At 45.1% G+C, this 14430-nt stretch overlaps 1 protein-coding gene across 2 annotated transcripts in view; it reads right to left on the reverse strand.

The window, feature by feature from the left end:
• The window catches only part of SLC16A7 (solute carrier family 16 member 7), a 116820-nt gene that overhangs the window by 66983 nt on the left and 35407 nt on the right, over nt 1–14430 (reverse strand). For both annotated transcript variants that reach the window (XM_066591707.1, XM_066591706.1), the window contains exon 2: nt 5603–5832. In XM_066591707.1, the coding sequence (XP_066447804.1) occupies nt 5603–5813 (211 nt within the window). In that variant the 5' untranslated portion in view covers nt 5814–5832. The remainder of the gene's footprint in view (nt 1–5602; nt 5833–14430) is intronic.

The following is a 14430-nucleotide window of genomic DNA, read 5'->3' on the forward strand; positions in this document are numbered from 1 at the left end:
GTAAAACTCTCTTTACTGCTTATCGCAACAATAGCTCAGCTTTCATTTCTAAAACTGCTTAAAAAAAAATGAAATTTGACCTCTGATTGGTTGCTATGGGCAACAAAAGCAGGTTAGACAGTTTTGATAAATGTTGCCCTTTCTTTTTTAAAATGTTTTTTTATTTTCAGGGTTGATAAATTTAAAACATTTACTTCTGCACCCATAGGCGTTTCTTATGCAATTTTATTGGTGTCACACTGGGATGCATATTACCTTTTGGTCACTTTTTATTACGTTTTGTGGGAAACCGAATGAACAAAAAGCAGCATTTTGGCTTGTTCATTCAAGTGCCCTCCATCAGGAATACAAAATGCATTCATTTAACTGTACAGGCTGTTACGTATGCAGTGATACTAACTTTTTTTTTGTATTAGTCTGTCATGTTGCTGGCAGGATTGTTTGAACATGTTGCAGGTGATTTATTATGACCTGCTAAAGGGTTTTTTGGGACTTAAATATAAAAATGTTGCTTCAAGTAAATAGCACTGAGCTGCAATACCAGGCACTGCCACTATAAAATATATGGTGCCAATTATGTTGTACAGCGAAGAGCTCATCGTGTTCTAGTGAGTGTTGCTGTCCTTTTAAATGGCTGATTAGTAGCATGCAGAAGTCAGATCCCATTATCTGATATTGATGCCTTATCCCGATGATAAGTTATTAATGTTACAGTCCTGGATAACCCCTTTAAGGCCACGATAAAGTTCAGGAGTCTTTTTTATATCTGATCAAATATAAACGTATATTGGTATTTGCTCCACTGAATGCCATACACATATGCCTTCAAAGCTCCTTCATAGATCATAATTCTACTATGAAAGCTAGTCAATTTAAATTAACATCAGATGTTATATAAATGATGTAGTTGGAGCTTTCCTAACAAACATTTCTTAGGGCTCCTTCCCTCTGGCATATTTTCCATCAGTATTTTGTAGGAGTGGGCCCAAAATATGGAAGGAATGCAATTTTTACCATTAGGCTTTCGCTCAGTAGGTTCCACTCCTGGTTTTGCCTCACAAAATGCTGATGAAAAATACACCCCTGTGAATGATCCCTTAATGTAGTATTTTATTTGCATCCATGATTATACAATTGTCTTTTTATTAGAATGTTGTTTGGAAGGCATATATCATAATCCAACAGTTCCTTTGTGTCCGTCTATTTGCCCGAAATGGATACCTTTATACACACCCATTCTACAATGTTTGTTAGATTTAGCCACGTTAGTACACAATCCACTCCCCTGTGTTTTATTTAAATACCAGACTGATACAGTATATCCACCCACTCCACAGGCTGTAATGTAAAGTGCAGCCCAAGTGATCCATTCAGGCAGTTCCATCAGCCTTTCTTCTGTGCCCCTCGGGTTTGTGGCATGGGTTCAGATTCATTATACCATGTTGTATTTCCTATTCAAAAAGAATTATTGAAAATGCTACTTTCCTAAAAGCAACGGGCTATTTGTTTAAATGTTGTATTTAATCCTTATACAATTTCAAAGTTAAATCTTTTTCAGCAGGGCTGTATGAATATAATCTTGCAAGGTACAAAATAGTTAAGCCATGAGAAGAAGTGCAGTGCTGATTTTAACAGTGCCTAGAAGAGCTCATTTCCCTTCCGTGAAGCTGAGAATAAAATGCATGTGTTACAGATGTTCTCTGCTTCTGAGATACCTAGTTTCTGGGCCAATAATGTAAATGTAAAACATTATCAGAAGCTCCTTAACATTCTGCTCTGCATAAGTGCTGCAGTGCCCTGCTCCATGTACTCCAAACTTGTCCTTGAGATTACAAGTCAGGTCAGGGATATGTGATACGTTAGAAGAAGTGCCTGTGGATCAACACCACAAATTCTTTATATGAATACTATTGAATAGTCATTTATTGTGAAGGTAATAAAGTAAGATCTAAGCAATCTGGATCAGTACTGTGATCCTGAACTAATTAATGCAATTTATTATATAGTACCTATGCAATCATATTGCAAATACAAAAAAATGTTAAGAATAAAGCTGGCCATAAATATTAGTTATTTGTATTCAGATTTGCAGAAAATAAAAAGTCTCAGGCCGTATTCAGCCAATAGGGAGTTGTGCCCAAGATTCTCAGGCGCAACTCGCATCAGGTATCCTGTCCTTGTCCTGTCTAATATGCAGTATATCACACATTACATGTACTATTCTCATCCAGGAATCGGATTAGAATAGGAGATGCAGAGATTTTTCAAAGTTAGACTATTGGTCCAAGAGATAGTTTGCTCATGTGAATGAGCCCATTTAGATGAATGGGTTCTTTTTCTGTGCAGGTTCTGTCTTTCCGAAACAGACAGAACTTGCAAGGCAAAATCGTCCATGTGAATAGATTGAAAAACCATGTCTTTCTATAGCAACCAATGAGATTCCATCAGGAAAATAGAAAGGCGACTTGATTTGATAGAGCAAGATGCAACAGTTCTAAAGACACACATCGTTTCTCAAGCTTCCTTCTCTTCTATTAAAATTTAAAGGGGTTTTCTTATGTAGACAACCCCTTTTAGAATGTAAGAGTCAACTTAAATGCAAAGATAACCATTCAAAAGGTTTTGAGCGATTGTTTTGCATAAACTGGTAATGGACACTAATGTCCATTAGCAGCTTATAACCTTCAGTTGCATGTAAATTAGCTCCTTTGTTCTGCCACAGGGCTGCAAGCTGAATATAATGTAATCAGTGCTCTTGTAGAGAATACAGTACCATGGAACCAAACACAGCATGCATTTCTGCCCTTGGGGTTTTTTGCCTTCCTCTGGATCAACACAGGAGGATAGACAGGCTGGACTAGATGGACATAGTCTTTATTCAGCCTAACGAACCATGTTACTATGTTACGTTCTCTCTGGCTGAACAATGGATTTTATGCTCACCTAAAAATCATTGTTCAGCCAAAGAGTGAAAGATAGGAGCATTTACACACAATTCTGACTCAAACAATGGCTTTTGAACAAATTTTGAGTGATAATCGTTATGTGTACATGGGCCTTAAGACACATAGCAATCAGCAGGTGCTGCAGGGATATTACATATAGAGCATTCAAACAAAGAGCCATCCTTGTAATGCACATACATACCACACACACTAGAGAGGGAGCTGCTCTTCCTGATTAGTACTTCTGTCTGGCACATAGAGAGGGGCCTTGAGTAGGGGAACCCCTCTATCCTGTCCAAATGACATAATAGGGCATATGAAAAGGGTTGTGTTCACAAAAAAACTATTTATTCCATTCACCCCAGTTCATCAGATTCTGTAAGCTGGGCCCTTATTCCTATTATTCAAGTAGTTTATTAGTTTAATACTATTTGTAATGCCTAATTTTGTTTGTTCATGAACCCTCTCATTTGTTAAGCACTTCAGAATATGTTGGTGGTACATGAATAAAGATTATTTACATAATAAAGCAGTAGAGACCAAGCTAAAATTCATACAACCTTACATAAAACGAATGTCAGCTTATCATTTCAGACATCTACAAACTTAAAGGGGTGTTCCCATCTTGCCGAACATGGCCATGATCGTAACACCTTTCTGGACAAGATGACAAGGAGGCCGGAAACAGGCAAGCACAGCTCTGCTACACTGCTTCCATAACTCCCATAGAAGTCAATCGGAGTTACATTAACAGTGTAACACAGCAAGCGGTGCTGTTTCCATCACTCTGGCTTTACAGAAATTGTGTAAATTGCTGTGCCATGTTGTTTGCATAACATCCATTGACTTCTATGGGAGTTATGGAAATAGCATACCAAAGTCTGCTTTGCTGTTACCTTAATCCTGGCCATCTTGTACAGCCAGAGATAGCTGCGGGTTCCAGCTGCACTAGGTTTTATAGTATATCCTGTGGATATTCCATTAAAATTTGAGATGGAAATACAACTTTCTGCTCCAAAGAGAGCATAGATACATCTACGTGATTCGTGGACGGGGCTGGTGGAAAGGTTTATTATTGTATATATATCAAGTTGTGGCCAGTGAGGAAACTGCATATAAAAGAGCAATGTGCCTTATTTGAATTCGTTGACTGTTCTCATTGATCATTATGGTATGTCTATTGAGTACTGCCAGATGCTCATTCAATCTAACCACTACCGTGTTTCCCCCGAAAATAGGACAGTGTCTTGTATTAATTTTTTTCAAAAAGGTTTAACTTTTTTACATGTATAGCTGCCTGAACACTATTTAAATTGACCTTTTTAATTAACTGTTAGCAGGGCTTAATTGTGGAGTAGGGCTTATATTTCAAGCATCCTCAAAAAGCCTGAAAAATCATTTTGTATCCTTAAAAATTCTGGAAAATCATGCTAGGTCTTATTTTAAGGGTATGTCTTATTTTCAGGGAAACAGGGTACTATAACTGCAAAGATTTCAGAAATGTATATATATATATCACAAGTATTTCATGTCAATTGCCAACTTAAATGCTTACTTACAAAAGAAAAGTATTGGTAAGTGAAGTACTGACTTCTAGTAACTCTCAGAGGCATACACATATACAGCTTTAATACATTGCTAAAGCTTACCAGTGTAAATAGTCAATAACGTAAACAGCTCATCTGCCTGTGTGTAGAAAAGTGAATAACCAAGACATTATTCAGCTAGAGTTCTAGGAAGCCTAATACATGTGTAGTGCGGTCTCTGGCTAGCTATGTATGGTTGACTATTTTTGACAGGTTCTGTTTATTTCGAGATTGGTCTTTATATAGCTGTATCACCATCATGCTTATTGACATTGATGAAGATTTAAAATTTAATTTTTAAAGACAGCATAGGCACAAACCTTTTTTGGATCACACGTAGGGAACAAAGAAACTTGCAGAATGATATGTTTTGCATTATGAAGGACGTCTTAAAGGGAACCTGTCAGCTCCATGATGCTTCCCTGTCTGTGGGCAACATAAAGTAGTGAAAAGACACTAGTAGTTCTGGAGAACTTACATCTTATTACCTGCAACGTGTAGCCAGCAATACCAGTGAGGAGACCATCTTTGTACCCATTAATGTACATAGTAATTACCAATCGAAAGACGGAGGGAGTCTGCCTATTATGGATTCTTTAGACTACTCATTAGCATTGCTGCAAGTAATAAGATGGAAGTTCTCCAGAACTTCTGCACATTGACACATAAGTGGAGGACCACTGAAATATGAATATCTTATACTATTTTATACTGCCGTCAGATAGGGCAGCATCAAGGGGTGGACATATTCCCTTTAATTATCAACCAATTATATTTTGTTATTGGAAACACTTTTGCTCTAAAGAGTCACATATATAACATGATGAAAACTATCCAACTAGAGTCTTATTTTACAGAGAAATATAATCAACTTGGCATATATGAAATTCAGACAATTGGCTGAGCTTAATATTATAGCAGTTGGTGGAACTCAATGGCATAGAGACAAGAGGATTAAAAATTAAATATAAAATTAAACAATCCAGACAACAATGTGTACTAATAGCGATTTTTCAATAAACCACTAATATCTGGTTTGCTAACATAACAACAAAATGTTTTCCAACTTACCCCCAGCATACATAACAGCCAGCATAATAGAAGATATCCACGCAATTTCACTGTATGAAGTGTCGAATATCTCCTGGATTTCCTTGAAATATACGGTAATGGCTTTGGGAAATGCATAAGAAAATCCAATTGAAATGAAAGATGCAAAAACTATAACCCACCCCCATCCTCCATCTGGAGGGGGTTGCTGCACCACTGCTGTATCCGGCATTTTTTAAAACAGAGATATTCTGCAAAAAAAGATGAAAAACTTTAGTTTAAAATGAAAGAAAACCATTTTTAGCAACTTATAGGAAAGATAAATAAGGTTGTGCAGATACGGTATTTTGGTGGAGCATAGTACATCTACAAAGGTGGATGATATAGAGACAAAAATGGAAATTATGGTAATGTGCTAAATAATATTCATATTAAGAAATACGCTGAACCGTCAGCAGAAATGCTGATATGATTAGTGTTCGTTACAGTAAAAACGTACTGGATAGGAGATAACTTTATGACCAGTGGGGGTCTGACCAGAAGAACCCCCACTAATCCTGAGAACAGGCGTCCTGAAGGTCCCTAAATGTATGGAGCAGAGGACATGCATGCATTGATGCTCCATTAATTACAATGGGAGTGCCAGAGATTGCCAAGTGCTTGTACTTTGCAATTTCAGGTGATCCCATAGAACTGAATGGATCAGCAATGTGCATGTGCCACTTTGGGGCCCAATTCTTGGGATTGTTGTATAGGGGGATAACTTTATATCTTGACACAATCTCTTTAAAGGTTTCCAAAATGCTCAGAAATTTTGATGCAGAAAACTAAAAAACCCTTAGTTCCCTAATAGAGATGAGCGAACGTACTCGTCAGAGCTTGATACTCGTTCGAGTATTAGCGTGTTCGAGATGCTCGTTACTCGTGACGAGTACCACGCGATGTTCGAGTTACTTTCACTTTCATCTCTGAGACGTTAGCGCGCTTTTCTGGCCAATAGAAAGACAGGGAGGGCATTACAACTTCCCCCTGCGACATTCAAGCCCTATACCACCCCCCTGAAGTGAGTGGCTGGCGAGATCAGGTGTCACCCGAGTATAAAAATCGGCCCCTCCCGCGGCTCGCCACAGATGCATTCTGACAGAGATCAGGGAAAGTGCTGCTGATGCCGGAGCTGCTATAGGGAGAGTGTTAGGAGTTATTTTAGGCTTCAAGAACCCCAACGGTCCTTCTTAGGGCCACATCTAATCGTGTGCAGTAGTGTGGAGGCTGCTTTTTGTAGTGTTGCACTTTTTTTTTTTTGTATATCGGCCGTGCAGAGCATTGCGCCCTGCAGTAATTATACATACTCCAGGGCCAGTAGTGGTGGTGAGGCAGGGACAGAAGACATATATTTATTGAATATAGGCAGTGGGCTTTTCCAAAAACATTTGGGGAAAAAAAATCTATTTGGGCTGCCTGTGACTGTCCTCAGTGTAGTGGGTCTGTGCTGGGTGTAGTTGTCCTCCTAATTCATACGCAGCCAGCTAAGTGTTACAGCAGGCTTGCGCAAAATTCTTTCCTGGCGTTCCGTAAGCGAAGTCAGCCTCCAACCACAGGCCAATAAGCGGCACATTTAATTACAGCGTTCTGTTTCTGCACTACTGGTAATACACCATGCTGAGGGGTAGGGGTAGGCCTAGAGGACGTGGACGCGGGCGAGGACGCGGAGGCCCAAGTCAGGGTGTGGGCACAGGCCGAGCTCCTGATCCAGGTGTATCGCAGCCGACTGCTGCGGGATTAGGAGAGAGGCACGTTTCTGGCGTCCCCACATTCATCTCACAATTAATGGGTCCACGCGGTAGACCTTTATTAGAAAATGAGCAGTGTGAGCAGGTCCTGTCCTGGATGGCAGAAAGTGCATCCAGCAATCTATCGAACACCCAGAGTTCTGCGCCGTCCACTGCTGCAACTCAGAATCCTCTGGCTGCTGCTCCTCCTTCCTCCCAGCCTCCTCAATCCATTACAATGACACATTCTGAGGAGCAGGCAGACTCCCAGGAAGTGTTCCTGGGCTCCTGCCCAGAATGGGCAGCAAGGGTTCCGAATCCTCTCCCACTGGAGGAGTTTGTCGTGACCGATGCCCAACCTTTGGAAAGTTCCCGGGGTCCGGGGGATGAGGCTGGGGACTTCCGGCAACTGTCTCAAGACCTTCCAGTGGGTGAGGAGGACGATGACGATGAGACACAGTTGTCTATCAGTGAGGTAGTAGTAAGGGCAGTAAGTCCGAGGGAGGAGCGCACAGAGGATTCGGAGGAAGAGCAGCAGGACGATGAGGTGACTGACCCCACCTGGTTTGCTACGCCTACTGAGGACAGGTCTTCAGAGGGGGAGGCAAGGGCAGCAGCAGGGCAGGTTGCAAGAGGCAGTGCAGTATCCAGGGGTAGAGGCAGGGCCAGACCGAATAATCCACCAACTGTTTCCCAAAGCGCCCCCTCGCGCCATGCCACCCTGCAGAGGCCGAGGTGCTCAAAGGTCTGGCAGTTTTTCACTGAGAGTGCAGACGACCAACGAACAGTAGTGTGCAACCTTTGTCGCGCCAAGATCAGCCGGGGAGCCACCACCACCAGCCTCACCACCACCAGCATGCGCAGACATATGATGGCCAAGCACCCCACAAGGTGGGACGAAGGCCGTTCACCGCCTCCGGTTTGCACCACTGCCTCTCCCCCTGTGCCCCAACTTGCCACTGAGATCCAACCCCCCTCTCAGGGCACAGGCACTACCGTCTCCTGGCCTGCACCCACACCCTCACCTCCGCTGTCCTCGGCCCCATCCAGCAATGTCTGTCAGCGCACCGTCCAGCCATCGCTAGCGCAAGTGTTGGAGCGCAAGTACGCCGCCACGCACCCGCATGCTCAAGCGTTAAACGTGCACATAGCCAAATTTATCAGGCTGGAGATGCTGCCGTATAGGCTTGTGGAAACGGAGGCTTTCAAAAGTATGATGGCGGCGGCGGTCCTGCGCTACTCAGTTCCCAGGTTGCCACTACTTTTCCCGATGTGCCGTCCCAGCCCTGCACGACCACGTCTCCCGCAACATTGTACGCGCCCTCACCAACGCGGTTACTGCCAAGGTCCACTTAACAACGGACACGTGGACAACCACAGGCGGGCAGGGCCACTATATCTCCCTGACGGCACATTGGGTGAATTTAGTGGAGGCTGGGACAGAGTCAGAGCCTGGGACCGCTCACGTCCTACCCACCCCCAGAATTGCGGGCCCCAGCTCGGTGGTGGTATCTGCGGCAGTGTATGCTTCCTCCACTAAACCACCCTCCTCCTCCTCCTACGCAACCTCTGTCTCGCAATCAAGATGTGTCAGCAGCAGCACGTCGCCAGCAGTCGGTGTCGCGCGGCACGGCAGCACAGCGGTGGGCAAGCGTCAGCAGGCCGTGCTGAAACTACTCAGCTTAGGAGATAAGAGGCACACGGCCCACGAACTGCTGCAGGGTCTGACAGAGCAGACCGACCGCTGGCTTGCGCCGCTGAGCCTCCAACCGGGCATGGTCGTGTGTGACAACGGCCGTAACCTGGTGGCGGCTCTGCAGCTCGGCAGCCTCACGCACGTGCCATGCCTGGCCCACGTCTTTAATTTGGTGGTTCAGCGCTTTCTGAAAAGCTACCCACGCTTGTCAGACCTGCTCGGAAAGGTGCGCTGGCTCTGCGCACATTTCCGCAAGTCCCACACGGACGCTGCCACCTTGCGAACCCTGCAACATCGGTTTCATCTGCCAGTGCACCGACTGCTGTGCGACGTGCCCACACGGTGGAACTCTACGCTCCACATGTTGGCCAGGCTCTATGAGCAGCGTAGAGCTATAGTGGAATACCAACTCCAACATGGGCGGCGCAGTGGGAGTCAGCCTCCTCAATTCTTTACAGAAGAGTGGGCCTGGTTGGCAGACATCTGCCAGGTCCTTGGAAACTTTGAGGAGTCTACCCAGATGGTGAGCGGCGATGCTGCAATCATTAGCGTCACCATTCCTCTGCTATGCCTCTTGAGAAGTTCCCTGCAAAGCATAAAGGCAGACGCTTTGCGCTCGGAAACAGAGGCGGGGGAAGACAGTATGTCGCTAGATAGTCAGAGCACCCTCCTGTCTATATCTCAGCGCGTTGAGGAGGAGGAGGAGCATGAGGAGGATGAGGAGGAGGGGGAAGAGACAGCTTGGCCCACTGCTGAGGGTACACATGCTGCTTGCCTGTCATCCTTTCAGCGTGTATGGCCTGAGGAGGAGGAGGAGGATCCTGAAAGTGATCTTCCTAGTGAGGACAGCCATGTGTTGCGTACAGGTACCCTGGCACACATGGCTGACTTCATGTTAGGATGCCTTTCTCGTGACCCTCGCGTTACACGCATTCTGGCCACTACGGATTACTGGGTGTACACACTGCTCGACCCACGGTATAAGGAGAACCTTTCCACTCTCATACCCGAAGAGGAAAGGGGTTCGAGAGTGATGCTATACCACAGGACCCTGGCGGACAAACTGATGGTAAAATTCCCATCCGACAGCGCTAGTGGCCAAAGGCGCAGTTCCAAGGGCCAGGTAGCAGGGGAGGCGCAAAGATCAGGAAGCATGTACAGCACAGGCAGGGGAACACTCTCTAAGGCCTTTGACAGCTTTCTGGCTCCCCAGCAAGACTGTGTCACCGCTCCCCAGTCAAGGCTGAGTCGGCGGGAGCACTGTAAAAGGATGGTGAGGGAGTACGTAGCCGATCGCACGACCGTCCTCCGTGACACCTCTGTCCCCTACAACTACTGGGTGTCGAAGCTGGACACGTGGCCTGAACTCGCGCTGTATGCCCTGGAGGTGCTTGCTTGTCCTGCGGCTAGCGTCTTGTCCGAGAGGGTGTTTAGTGCGGCTGGGGGAATCATCACAGATAAGCGTACCCGCCTGTCAACCGACAGTGCCGACAGGCTTACACTCATCAAGATGAACAAAGCCTGGATTTCCCCAGACTTCTCTTCTCCACCAGCGGACAGCAGCGATACCTAAACAATACGTAGGCTGCACCTGCGGATGGAAGCATTGTTCTCTATCACCATCAAAAATGTGGACCTTTTAGCTTCATCAATCTGTGTATAATATTCATCCTCCTCCTCCTGCTCCTCCTCCTGAAACCTCACGTAATCACGCCGAACGGGCAATTTTTCTTAGGCCCACAAGGCTCAGTCATATAATTTTTGTAAACAATTTTTATACGTTTCAATGCTCATTAAAGCGTTGAAACTTTCACCTGAACCAGTTTTTATTTTAACTGGGCTGCCTCCAGGCCTAGTTACCAATTAAGCCACATTAACCAAAGCGATTAATGGGTTTCACCTGCCCTCTTGGTTGGGCATGGGCAATTTTTCTGAGGTACATTAGTACTGTTGGTACACCAATTTTTTGGGGCCCTCGCCTACAGTGTAATCCAATTAATTTTTTGCCCACCTGCATTAAAGCTAACATTACATCAGCTGTGATGGGCAATGCAATGGGATATATTTATGTACCGCCGGTGGCTTCCTGGCACCCACCCATGCTGTGGGTCCACAGGGAGTTGTAACTGCATGTGTCTACTTCTAAAGAACCCCAGTCTGACTGGGGCATGCAGTGTGGGCCGAAGCCCACCTGCATTAAACATGACATTACCTCAGCTGTGATGGGCAATGCAATAGGATATATTTATGTACCGCCGGTGGCTTCCTGGCACCCACCCATGCTGTCGGTCCACACAGAGTTGTAACTCCATGTGTACACTTCTAAAGCACCCCAGTCTGACTGGGGCATGCAGTGTGGGCCGAAGCCCACCTGCATTTAATCGGACGTTACCTCAGCTGTGATGGGCACTGCAATGGGATACATTTATGTACAGCTGGTGGGTTCCAGGGCCCCCCCCCCCCCCCCACTGTGGGTGCACACGGAATTCCCATTGCGGAGTTGTACCTGCCTGTGACTATTTATAAAAAAACGCGGTCTGACTGGGGCATGCAGACACCTTGACAGAATGAATAGTGTGTGGCACATAGGTTCCCCATTGCTATGCCCATGTGTGCAGCTCCTGATGGCGGTGGCACAGGATTATATTTCTCATTGCTTCTGTACAGCATTGTGGGCTATCGCCCTGCCCCTTTTAAAGAGCGTCGCTGCCTAGCCATGCCAACCCTCTGCAGTGTGTGCCTGCGGTTCCTCTGGCAGACGCACTTATAAATAGACATGAGGGTGGTGTGGCATGAATGCAGCTGAAGGCTGCGCAGGGACACTTTGGTGTGCGCTGTGGACACTGCGTCGTGCGGGGGGGGGGGGGGGGGGGGCGGTTGGGCAGCATGTAACCCAGGAGAAGTGGCAGCGGAGTGTCATGCAGGCAGTGATTGTGCTTTGTTGGAGGTAGTGTGGTGCTTAGCTAAGGTATGCATTGCTAATGAGGGCTTTTCAGAAGTAGAAGTTGTTGGGAGGGGGGGGGGCACTCTTGCCGCTATTGTGGCTTAATAGTGGGACCTGGGAACTTGAGATGCAGCCCAACATGTAGCCCCTCGCCTGCCCTATCCGTTGCTGTGTCGTTCCCATCACTTTCTTGAATTGCCCAGATTTTCACAAATGGAAACCTTAGCGAGCATCGTTGATATACAAAAATGCTCGGGTCGCCCATTGACTTCAATGGGGTTCGTTACTCGAAACGAACCCTCGAGCATCGCGATAATTTCGTCCCGAGTAACGAGCACCCGAGCATTTTGGTGCTCGCTCATCTCTATTCCCTAAATAAACAGATGTCTCAGTCAATGCTATTTTAAATGAGATACATTTTATGAAATGTCCTATTAATGAATGTTATCACTGCTGTTTTAGGATTCATACTCTTACTTCTACACATTCTACATGTGCAGCTTGACAAAAACTCCTATGTGCATGGAAACGTTTTATAGTTACCCTGGATAAATAAATACCATTTGATAACTTCACACCTAGATGGATGCTGTCACTTTTTACATATTGTAGATTAAGGGGGAATTTTAACTTTGAACATTTATGCATATCCACGGAATATATATCTAATTTTCTCAGAGGAGACAGACCAGATGTCAGCAATATACATTAAATGGGGTACTGCTAGGGAAAAGTGATATGGAAAAAGACCTGGGAGGTGCTAGTGGACTGTAGACCTAACTGCAGCAATCAATGCCAGTCAGCTGCTGCAAAAGCAAATAACGTTTTAGGGTGCATTAAAAGAGGTATAGGGGTTTGGGATGAGAACATTATTCTTCCACTATATTAGGCACTTGTCAGGCCCCACATGGAATACTGTGTACTGTTCTGGACACCGGTGCTCAGTAAAGATGTTGCAGCGCTTTAGGGGGTTCAAAGACAGCCAACAAAATTAATAAACGGAATGAGAGGACTGAAATACCCAGAGAGGCTATCAAAATTGGGATTACTCACCCTAGAAAAAAAGAGGGTTAAGGGGCGATCAAATAACTATGTATAAATATATTAGGGGACAATACAAGGATCTCTCCCGTGATCCCATGAGGGATCTAGGTGCCTTTCTAGAACGCTATGATATTACAGGCTATAAACATTAAATAGCCAGCGGGGTTGTTGATCCGGGTCTTGGAGTTAGGTAAGAACTTTCAAACGTTGATCTAGGGATTATTCTGACTGCCATTATGGAGTCGGGAAGGAATTTTTCCCCCCCAAATCGCCTTCTACCTCATCGGGTTTTTTTTTTGCCTTCCTCTGGATTACCAAGGAGGGGTGGGGGGGAGGGAGATGGAACAGGCTGAACTAGATGGACATTGTCTCCCTTCAGCCTGACATACTATGTTACTATGACAGTTCATGGATATCACTAAATTTAAAGGGGTTGTCCCGAGGCAGCAAGTGGGTCTGTACACTTCTGCATGGCCATAATAATGCACTTTGTAATGTACATTGTGCATTAATTATGAGCCATGCAGAAGTTATAAAAAGTTTTATACTTACCTGTTCCGTTGCTGGCGTCCTCGTCTCCATGGTGCCGACTAATTTTCGCCCTCCGATGGCCAAATTAGCCGCGCTTGCGCAGTCCGGGTCTTCTGCAGTCTTCTATGGGGCTCCGTGTAGCTCCGTGTAGCTCCGCCCCGTCACGTGCCGATTCCAGCCAATCAGGAGGCTGGAATCGGCAATGGACCGCACAGAAGAGCTGCGGTCCACGGAGGAAGAGGCCATCTTCAGCGGTGAGTAGAGAAGTCACCGGAGCGCGGGGATTCAGGTAAGCGCTCCGGTGAGCTTTCTTTACCTCCCTGCATCGGGGTTGTCTCGCGCCGAACGGGGGGGGGGGTTGAAAAAAAAAAAACCCCGTTTCGGCGCGGGACAACCCCTTTAATCCCTTCCTGGCAGAGCCAGTTTTCATTTTTCGTTATGGTTCTAAAGAGGTACAGGATGAAAACTACAATTTTTTAGTTTGTTTTTTGCAGGCAAGTAGAGGATTTTAAAAGTATCGCTTAATGTACCTTTTACTGTATTGGAAAGCTCTTTTTTACAAAAATTTTGTACAGTTGAAAAAAAATGCAATTCAACTACTGCTTTATGCCTTTTGTTTTTCTCGTGTTTACTGTGCAGTTAAAATGGCATGTTAACTTCATTTTGCAGGTCAGTACGATTGCGGTGACACTGAGTTTAGGTCATGTTCACATCTGCGTTCTCTTGTCCTTTTTTTCCTCCTTTCAAAATTCCAAAAATAGATTTCTAAATTATGCAAACTGATCCAGTATTTTGACAGATCCATAAAGTCCAACACTTCACTTGTTTCTTTCTATTAAAGAACAGAAGCCAAGCAAAACAGAAG

This window comes from Eleutherodactylus coqui, chromosome 2 (assembly GCF_035609145.1).
Source record: "Eleutherodactylus coqui strain aEleCoq1 chromosome 2, aEleCoq1.hap1, whole genome shotgun sequence".
In the NCBI taxonomy this organism is placed as follows: domain Eukaryota; kingdom Metazoa; phylum Chordata; class Amphibia; order Anura; family Eleutherodactylidae; genus Eleutherodactylus; species Eleutherodactylus coqui.